General features: G+C 36.5%; 1 protein-coding gene across 1 annotated transcript; it reads right to left on the bottom strand.

The window, feature by feature from the left end:
* Positions 1–1,196: 1,196 nt before the first annotated feature.
* Positions 1,197–9,481, bottom strand: LOC148583294 (uncharacterized). The gene is made up of 6 exons (XM_088511340.1): positions 9,459–9,481; positions 2,152–2,411; positions 1,803–2,044; positions 1,456–1,707; positions 1,254–1,346; positions 1,197–1,208 (listed from the first exon to the last, which is right to left on the bottom strand). The coding sequence occupies exons 2-6, from the start codon at positions 2,396–2,398 to the stop codon at positions 1,197–1,199; spliced, it is 846 nt and encodes a 281-aa protein (XP_088367466.1). The 5' UTR covers positions 2,399–2,411; positions 9,459–9,481.
* Between the last annotated feature and the right edge of the window lie 1,338 nt (positions 9,482–10,819).

Below are 10,819 nucleotides of genomic sequence, written 5' to 3'. Positions count from 1 at the left end.
TATGATATCAAGACAATAAGAATGAAACCCAACATGATAGAGAAAGAAATACTAAAAATGTGTTTGTTCATGAAACATATTAAAGTAAGAACCTGCTTGGGTAGTTTAACTTTCTTGTACTCTTATCATCCTGCATACACTTAAAAATAAAATTTAGAAAGATATTATTACTCCCTTGCATTGTTTACTCAAAGCTCTTTAACCTTGATAAACATGTCAAGGGAGATTTACTAACTCAAAAGTTCGTGAACCAAAAATTTTGCGAATATCTTAACATAATATAAACCAAATAAAAAGTACCAACAAATATACATTACCAAACAGATCACGATCAACAAATACTCAAATACACAATAGCAAATAGAAAGTACCAACAACTATCCAAATACATAGTATCAAAAAAAAAATCTGAAATATGGTATCAAAAAGTACATCATAAATAAATGGTTATTTCAAAGCTCCCTCAATTGTTGGCTTCACTTGATGCACCTCCAAGCAAGCTCCCTCCAGACCTAAGAAGAATAGAATTTCATATAATGATTAATAAGCTTTTTAACGATTACTTAGTATGTGTGTTTTTGTAAAATTAATGCATAGATATAGTTTCACTAACCCTCCAATACGTGACATTAAGAACTCAACAGTGGCTTTCAATTTGTTGGTTTCCTCAACGTTGGCTTGCAAATTCTCTCTATACTGATGAAGTTCGATTCTAGTCTGTTGAAGCTCGCTTTGAGTATCTTCTTGTCTTTTCCTACACTCGTCATGGTTGTCGAAGTGGGTGAACGCTTGAGATGAAGTACTTAAAGGGGTAGGAATAAGACCGCATCCCATTCCTCTAACGTGACCAGATCGTCGGCCCCCTAGCACTTGTGTGACTATTTCTTGCATTCGGTCCTCGACACTTGTCCCCTCCACATTGCCTTCCTCTAAGGCCTCACTGGTTGTTAATTCTTGCATCTGAAGCTGCACAAGTCATAGTTGGCTTTAGTTTAATATATACTTCATGCAAGTTTACTATTCATGTTCTTCACTAATCAACTTAATAATCGGAGCGTAAACATTTACTTACATATAGAGTTTTGCATTTGTCGTTCACAAACTCTTTATCTTTTTTTCTTGTATGGGTAGCCTCATATAGTTCAACAGGATCGGGCTTCACTTTTGTTTCTTGTTCCTACACATAATACATATAATCAAAGTTTACACTAAATAATGTTACTTTAATTAAATTATAAAAAAGAGACACTTACCTTTTTGTAAATGACGTTAACAAATGAACAAGTGCCAGCTGTGTGATTTGTTTCCAATTTGCTTCTGTTTTTTATATTTCGTGCAGACTTTTTCTATAAAATTTGGAGAAAAAAACAAACACAATTATTCATAAAATGTCCTCAAGTGCATGCAAATTATATCAATCTGAATTTTCTAATCAGTATAATAATATATATTTACCTTCCATTTATCGTCATCAAATGAGTCGCATATTAGGTTCCACTGTTCAGGACCATATCCTGCTGGCACGTTTTCCCTCCCAATAGCCTTAGCCTTGGCAATCCCCTCATCATCGTCTTTATCAATGCCTTCAAAATATTTTTTGTAGTGGTCTCTATACAAGCTGGAACGAATCCTAGCATATGCACGACCCAATTTATTTTCAACAGCTTTGACGTGCTCGTATCGTTCCATATTCAGTGCGAAATTTGACTGATACATAATAGATAAGAAAACAATGGTAAAAAATGTGTCACATTATTTTTTCATACAAAACATATTCATAAACATTACATTGATATTCATACCTGAACATGAAATAATAACTTGTTCTTTTCCTCAGCTGGGACCTTTTTCCATTCACCGTGATGGAGTTCGCACATGTTACGAATAATCTCCCCAATCTTGCTTGCAAACCATGACGCATTATCGCCTATAGGTGCCCGGTGTCTATTTGGGATGTTTAGCACTAAGGGACCATGCTTAAGTACGTGCTCACTCAACTTCTTACACTTGGCCTTACCCCTTACACTTCTGACAGACGTGGTAGCTGTTATGCAAAACATGATAACGTAGTAAGTTATATTGTCAAATGTCTATAACAAATCAAAATAATACAAAAATAACATTTCATAAACATATAATTCATGAACTTACAAGATGCAGTAGGGGCGCCTCCCTGTGAATCCAATCCTGCCACTGAGTGAATAGGATCATTAGACTCGTGCGAAGGATGCCTATCCACTGACTCGAGGAGGAGGGGGGGCGAGGGCGCCATTTGCATATCTGTATCACCAAACCCAGAATTGGGAGTCGGACTCTCATGCTCGTCAATAAGGCCCCGACCTTGACCTTGGCCTCGGCCTCGTGCTGCTGGAACACGTTTACGTCCTGTTGTTGTCATTGTTATGATCAATCTGCAAACAACTCAAAAACGAAAAAAATATATTAGTCAAATTATAACCATATAGTATGTTCAATATTTTTGACAAACAAACAATAATTATGCTAGTAAAAAAAAAAAACAAACACCACAATACATGTATATATATAGAGAGAGAGAGAGAGAGCATCAACTTCATTAAATATGCTAATACACTTTGTACTTACACCAAATGTGAGCTTATGTTCAACACATATCATCATCAGATTCATATTCAGAATCTGTATCACTGTTACTTGAAGATGATTGTTCGTGTTCAGAGTCCTCTTCGTGTTCAGAGTCTATATCGTTGTCGCTACATAACTCCTCTTCCTCATCAAAGTTTGTATCATAGTCCTCGTTCGACAAGTTATCGTTGGCAAACATGCTTGCATCAAGTTGAATATATAATTCATCAATTGCTATTGTCGCATCATCTCTACGTAATTGAGTGGAGGCTTCAACATTTGCTTCATCAACGAAGACCATATTACCCCCAACACATTCACCTTCCTGGTATACGTCATCACTGAGTCTTTCGTCATCTTCTGTATTATCTCCCTTTTGTACTGTTGGAATATCATAGATGTCCCTATTGATCCACTTCTGCACCACTTTCCAATTACCACCCAATTTGGGATCATCCAAGTAAAACACTTGCGAAGCTTGACATGCTAAGATGAACGGGTCGGATTCACACCATGTACGAGAAGTATTAACAATCGTGAAGCCTTGGTCCATTTGTATTCCTGTTGCACTCCCAGTGTCCCACCAATCGCACTCAAACAAGTACACGAGATTTTGGCCAGGGTAACGTAACTCTAGAATATTTTTTAACTCACCATAATACTCAGTTATTGAGGTTTCGTCCTCACCTGAAACAGAAACACCACTGTTCTGGGTAGTACGAGTTTCTGCACATTCTTTCGTGTGGTACCTAACACCATTCACGATGCAACCTCTGTACGATCTAACATGACGATCAGGCCCGCATGCAAGATCATATAATTGTTTTGAGCCATTGTCTGCAGTACACCCACTATTGTATAAACGTTTATGGAACCAACGTTCAAAGTTAGCCTCATGTTTTTTATCAATGTCATGGCCGCCTTCTCTTTTGATCATATTATAATGTTTACTGCATGAAAAATAAACATATTCGTAAATGATCATCACCGCTAAAATTATAACATGTCGTAACAGGTAAAACACAAAGACCATTACTAAACTTACTCCAAATATGACGCCGTTTCGTTACAGTTGGTAAGCACATACCATCGTGCCCTATCAAAATCATTAGCATTCAGTGTTACTAATTTAGCTGCTCCTAACGGCCGAACTCGTTGGGAGAACACATCCAAGCGCTGGCTCATTTCTACTTCCTCAACGTCAACATTTCTCCGTTCACGGTTCCATCTTGTCTCAATCCCCCGAAGATACCTGGAACAGAAGGTCAAGCTCTCCTCAGCTAGGTAACACTCGGCAATAGACCCCTCTGGACGCGCTTTGTTACGTGTCCACTTCTTATATCTTCCAAGTTCTCTTTCGAACGGATACATCCAACGGTTTTGTACAGGACCGGCAAGCTCGGCCTCCCGAGGTAAATGAAGTGCTAGATGGATCATAACATCAAAAAAAGCTGGCGGAAATATTTTTTCCATTTTGCATAAAATTATTACAATATCGACTTTCATTTGTTTCAGGATATCAACTTTCAACGTCCGTGCACATAACTGCGTAAAAAAGGTACTCAACTCGGTCAATGTTGTTCGTATTTTCGACGTAGAGAAATTTCGAATTGCAACAGGAAGCAAGCGCTGTAAGAAGACATGACAATCGTGGCTTTTCATACCCGAAATTTTACCAGGAAGCTTGTTCACACATCGACCAATGTTAGATGCATACCCGTCAGGAAATTTAACACCTAACAACCACTCACATAAACTCTTCTTCTCATCTCTTGTCAATGTGTACTTCGCAAGTGGCATCCTATAAGTTTCACCATTTGGCTGCACATGCAATTCTTTACGTATACCCATCAACTGTAAATCTCTTCGTGCCTTGACTGTGTCCTTGGTCTTCCCATCAATATTCATCAACGTACCATAGATACTTTCACATATGTTCTTCTCAATATGCATTACATCTAAATTGTGACGTACTTTCAAACTTGACCAGTAAGGCAACTCAAAGAAAATACTTCTCTTCTTCCAATTCAACACAACATCTGTGTACTTTCTCTTTCTCCCGCTTGTTTTTCGAAATTGTAAACCCTCAGCATCCCTTAGCTGTTTCAACAATTGACTTGCAGACAATTCTTCAGGTTCCAATCTATGCTCCTCTGTACCATCGAACAAATTTCCTCTTTTTCGCCATGGATGCTCTTGAGGAAGCCACCGACAATGACACATAAAGCACACCTTATGCCCATACTTCAAATACCTGAACGATGTATCCTTATTACATACTGGACATGCAAGATTTCCATTTGTAGACCACCCAGATAATTTTCCATATGCGGGAAAATCATTTATAGTCCATAGTAATGTCGCATGCAATTGAAATGTCTCTTTCTTTGATGCATCGTACACGCGTATGCCTTCATTCCATAAATCTTTCAAGTCATCAACCAATGGGCGCAAATATACATCAAGATTCTTTCCGGGATCTGAAGGCCCAGGGATAATAAGGGACAACATCAAATTTGGACTCTTCATACACATCCACGGAGGGAGATTGTACACCGTGAACATTACTGCCCATATGCTATATGTTGTACTCATATTACCATATGGGTTGAAACCATCACTTGCTAAACCAAGCCGCACATTGCGGGAATCACTTGCAAACCACTCATATCTTTTATCAAACTCTTTCCATACAATAGAATCGGCAGGGTGTCTGAGAGTATTGCCATCATCTTCTCGACCTTCTTTGTGCCACCGCATTTCCTTGGCCATTTCTTTTGTCATAAACAACCGTTGTAACCTTGATTTTATTGGGAAATACCGTAAGACCTTTTGAGGAATATTACTTTTTTTTCCTTTGCCATCAATCCATCTTGAATTGTTGCACTTTGGGCATACCACTTTGTCTGCATGTTCTTTCCAAAAAAGCACACAACCATTCTTGCATGCGTGTATCTTATCGTAACCGAATCCCACGTGTCGCCTAAACTGTATTGCTTCTCTATACGAGCGTGGCAATGTCTCTCCATCTGGGAGGGCCATCTTTATCAAGTCAATCATCATATCAAACGCCTTGTTACTCATGTTGCAGAACGCCTTTATATGAAGCATCTTCAGTACAAAAGCAATTTGTGTAAATTTCTTGCAGCCTGGATAAAGTTCTCGTAAACCATCTTCCCAAAATCGGTGGAAGGAGCTTGTTTGTTCGTGATCATCAGTTGGGGGGCCCTGTGAAGTAGAGGATTCTCCGATGTTAGCATCAACAAATGTCCCCATACATACATCGTCTAACAATTCTTCAACTGCATCAACCTCCTCCATCATTTCAGTTGTATGTGTGTGCATGTTTGTAGAAGTGTTTACCCTAAAATGATCTTCTTCCCCGTGAAATATCCATCGAGTGTATGCCGGAGTAAATCCATTCATATACAAGTGACCCTTCACCTCGCTAATATGAGAATAATATCTATTTGCACAATCACGGCATGGACACTTTGTCATATCACGTGAATCAACTGATTTAACTGCCATTCCCATGAATTCTTCCACACCTTTTTGAAATCGCTCTGAACATCGAGTACTTTCCCGCATCCAACTCCTATCCATATTGATGTCCCTATTAGAGGTTATTCGTTGCGTACATGTACGCACACAAGGGAATTAGAAGATCAGATTCTTAAGAATTAATAGAATTAAATGGGAGGTCTGTTCTCAAATATTGATGCTAGCTCAATGCCATGTTACCTAACAAAATATTCTAGAAGTGGGTTAGTAGTTTAGAACAAATTTCTATTTGTAATTTATTTACTTGTTTAGCTCAATGACAGTTTTACATTTTTTACCATTGTTGTTAGCTTTGATATTTATTATAGAATGTTGTCTTGCTTCAAGTTTACTGTGCTACTTTCTTATTGAACTTAAATGGAAAAGACAATACAATCATGTACTATATCAACTTTGATAACATAAGTTGATGTGAACTAGAAAATTAATAACATAATCCTAATATAAGAATAAGACTTAATACTAATAAACAAGTAATAATAAGAGAAGAAGCAAGGTTTAATAGGTTACAAGAGAAGAAGAGAGGTTTAATGCAACCACAAGATAAGAAGGGAGAGATGCAGTGGGAATACAAGTTTTCAGGCTTCAGCACGTAGTGCGATCGATCGCACCACCAGAGAGTAAAGCCTCTCTGGTTTTGCGATCGATCGCACCATCAGGGGCTTCAGCACGTAGTGCGATCGATCGCACAACCAGAGAGTAAACCTCTCTGGTAGTGCGATCGATCGCAATATCAGGGGCTTCAGCACGTATTGCGATCGATCGCACCACCAGAGAGGTTTTACTTGTAGTGAGTGCGATCGATCGCACTATCATCTATCCCACAAACAAGTTAGTTTATGCTTTACTCCAATCAACACATATCTCTACAAACCCCACATTTATACAGGTAAACAATTAATGACATGGCTATACATGACCGTGTGTGCACCCACCCACCCGTGCATATGAATACATACACATAATTAACCATATGTTACATCAAATACTTGGCTAAAAAAGATTATCTTGCGTCGACGTGCCTAGTAAGTGTGTTGTCCCATAATCTATCTTTACACGGTTTTTATAACCCAAGAAAGTTGCTAGTTACTCAACTTTGCAATTTATGGCCATACGGGGTCTATATTGCCTCCTTATGCTTTTATTGAGATAAATTACAGTGTTTTTTTTTTTTTTTTTTTTTTTTCATTCCTTTTTCTTTTGGCAAATGAGGTGTTTGGAGATTTTTAAGCATCTGACTAGTGCCTGGGCATATGCGGTCCCCTCATCCCAAACACGCTGATGACTAGTTGCAAGTATTATAATGTTTGTATTTTTGGATAGTAATTTCTTTCCTGCATTTATTCTTCATTTTCATACAATTTCAGGTACCCAATTCTTGATATAGTCCTTCGCGCAATTGAAGCTCTTTCTGCTTTAGATGGTTATTCTCAAGAAATCTGTTCAAATAAGTAACTTTTTAGACTGGCTTGTGATCAGATGGTCATACTTCCTGAAAAAGTTGAGGTACATTTGAGCTTGCAGTACTGGTATATTATATGGTTAATTATGTACTTTTTCTTTTTTAGCCAATACTTTTTTAGCCAATCGCTTCAAGTGTACGTCAAACTTATACATACACAAATTATCTTGCGTCGGATTTGGAGCCAAATACTTGTTTTCATGTTACTTGTAAGGCAAGGGTGTTTCTTTTGTTATGTTTTTTATGTGATTCTTTTCAACTATTTCTAAGTTGGTATCTTAGGGTCAGAGATGTAAATAGGTGCAACAGAATTAGTGGCAACCTTGGCTGTGGTTGAGCTTTTTTGAGCGTCAGGTTATTTTTGGTACCCTTATCCACTATATATTTAGCTCTTCAATGATTATGGCTCACATATTTTATTGTCAAGTATGTGTACCCTATCATTAGCAACTTAAGATTATTGGCTCAAATATTTTATTTTTATTGTGTTTTCTTTTGAAAAAAAATTGTAAGTAACATATTTTATTGTCAAGTACGCTGTTTCTCACTCTTTCAGGCACCACAACTTTGAGGAAGACATCACTATAAAAATTGTCTTATTGAAACAGGGTCACTATTAATTTCAAGCCCCTAAGGACCTAGTCTCAAGATACTTAAACCCAGTTAGCAGACCAAGAGATCCATATAAAAGAGAAGTGCATCTTAAATCCTAGGTGATTAGTCCCTAATACCATAATGACACTAATCAAGCCACTTCTTGGCAAATTAATTTTTGGTGAGATTTCCACCGGCAGGTCCCCTGCACGAGGGCGAGGGGTGTGTACATTGAAAAATATTCAAGAAGAAGCCTGAGATAGAACTAGGGCTGGCCGCTTAGATATGAGCTTCTGGAAACCATTTATTAATGAACTCCAAGTGCCGGATAGAAGATACTTGCAAGAACACAACAGTTGGTAGCAACTGAAAATTGTTCCAACCAATTGGGGCAGACAAAGATCACACTATGGCATTTACTACAACAACAACTACATAAAAAGAGATTTTTTGGGGATGGGGTTGGGGGAGGAGAAATGACAAATAATTTTCAAAATTAAAATTTTGTGGTATTATTAATTAGCTTATTAACCCAAAATTCATAGACTTATTGGTAGTACAATATCATTAAAGTGAGATAAAAGCCATACTTGACAATAAAAAAATCAATACCAATTTTGCATTACTTTGTTTGAATTTTCTAGTGTCAATGTAGATCGTGTTAAACGTTTTGGACGAACTATTTTCATTATTATGGCTATTGGGGCCTAATTGCTAGCTGGTTCGTTCAAGGGTGGAACTTATACTCTTACTATTTAATTTCATTGGTAATTTTGAGTTATTGTTGAGTTTATTATTTGATTTTTTTGATGGACGCATGCTTAGGATCGAAGCAGAACCTTCTGATTTATATGCCAAATACTTGTTGCTTTAGCCAAATACTTGTTTTCATATATAATCAACACATATCTCTACACAAGCTTGAAATGATCTCTACAAACCCCACAAACAAGTGGCATCCTATAAGAGTATATAGGTTAAATTTTGTCCGACCCTAAATTGTTAAGAGTATATAGGCAACAAAATGAAGAGCAAAATTGAATAAATTTACACCCAACACAAGCTTGAAATGATCAAATATTAGCCTTCTACTATGTTTGAAAATATCCCAATACTAAAAATCACAGGAAACAGTGTAGAAACCACAAAAATCAACCATTTTAGATGCAAAACTGCAACCCATGAACATTGCTGCTGCCCAATAGAAATAGAAGAAGAGAGGAGAAACTCATACCGGAGAGAAAGCTGCAGGAGAGGGTTAAGTGCTCCGGAGTGAGAGCTGCCGGAGAGAGAACCTTGCGTCGGAGAACTGAGTGAGAGAGAGCGATCGAGAGAGAGAGTGAGAGTGAGAGTGAGTGCTGAATGCTGTATTTCCTCCGAAAATATGAACTGAGTGAGAGTGAGAGTGAGAGAGAGAGAGTGAGAGTACTGAGAGTGAGAGTGCTGCACGTTTAGGGTATCCTCCGAAAATTTGAGCCCCCCGCCAGTTTTTAGCAGATGGCGGCAAATTATTTGGTGTAGCTCATATTTGGGGCATTGTTCTTAAAAAAAAAAAAAAAATTGACAAAAATATATAACAAAAAAAAGGCTCTAAAATAAATGAGAAAAATATAAAAAAACATTCAGCAAGTTGTAATTTATTTTTTGAAAAAAACATCGTTTTTTTTTTTCAATTATTTTATTATTTATTTGTTAAAATAATAGAGGTATTATATGAATATTAAAAATAAGTGGCATTTTTATACAATTTGGTTGTTCGGGAGGCTACTTTAGTATCTTTTTATAATTTTCCAAAAAAAAAAATTATACTACCAATTTTTTAAAAATTATTTATTTATTTATTTGTAATTTTTCTCTTATAATATGTTTTTACTATTATAATATTAACTACAAATTTCGGTTCATAAAATTTTTATGATAAAGATCATTAAGTTGATATTTCTCTTATAATTAGTTATAAAATAATACAAAATCCAAAGATAATATAAGATCAATATAACTAAGGCACTAAGATAATATAAAAAGCTAATAGTTCAATTGAATGTTGGATTGAACCTTCAATTGAATGTTCGATTGAACCTTCAAGTGTATCTAGTTTGATCTATCAATTGATCATACCACAGTCAATGGAACTAATTCATTAGGATCGCTCGGATGTTTGATCGAACATTTAATCCTATCACGATCAATCGAACTAATTCAGTACGATCGATCGGACATTTGATTCTATTATGATCAATCGAACTAATTCATTACTATCGATCAGATGTTTGATCGAAAGATTGATCCTATCGCGATCAATCGAACTAATCTATTAAGATCGATCGGATGTTTGATTGATCATTTAATCATATCACGATCAATCGAACTAATTCATTATGATCAATCGGATGTTTGATCAAACATTTGATCCCATTACGATCGATCAGACTAATATGTAATAGTATCGATCAGAATTGATTTTATCAAATGTTTGATTGAACCTTCAATCATGTCAAGTTGTATTGATTGTATCCCGATCAATTTAAGTAATGCACTAATATAATATAAAATGCTTAGACTTCAATTAAATGTTCGATCGAACATTGAATTTGT

Source organism: Corylus avellana, chromosome 10 (assembly GCF_965113065.1).
Source record: "Corylus avellana chromosome 10, dhCorAvel1.hap1.2, whole genome shotgun sequence".
Classification (NCBI taxonomy): Eukaryota; Viridiplantae; Streptophyta; class Magnoliopsida; order Fagales; family Betulaceae; genus Corylus; species Corylus avellana.
This window is presented reverse-complemented; position numbering and strand designations above follow the sequence as displayed.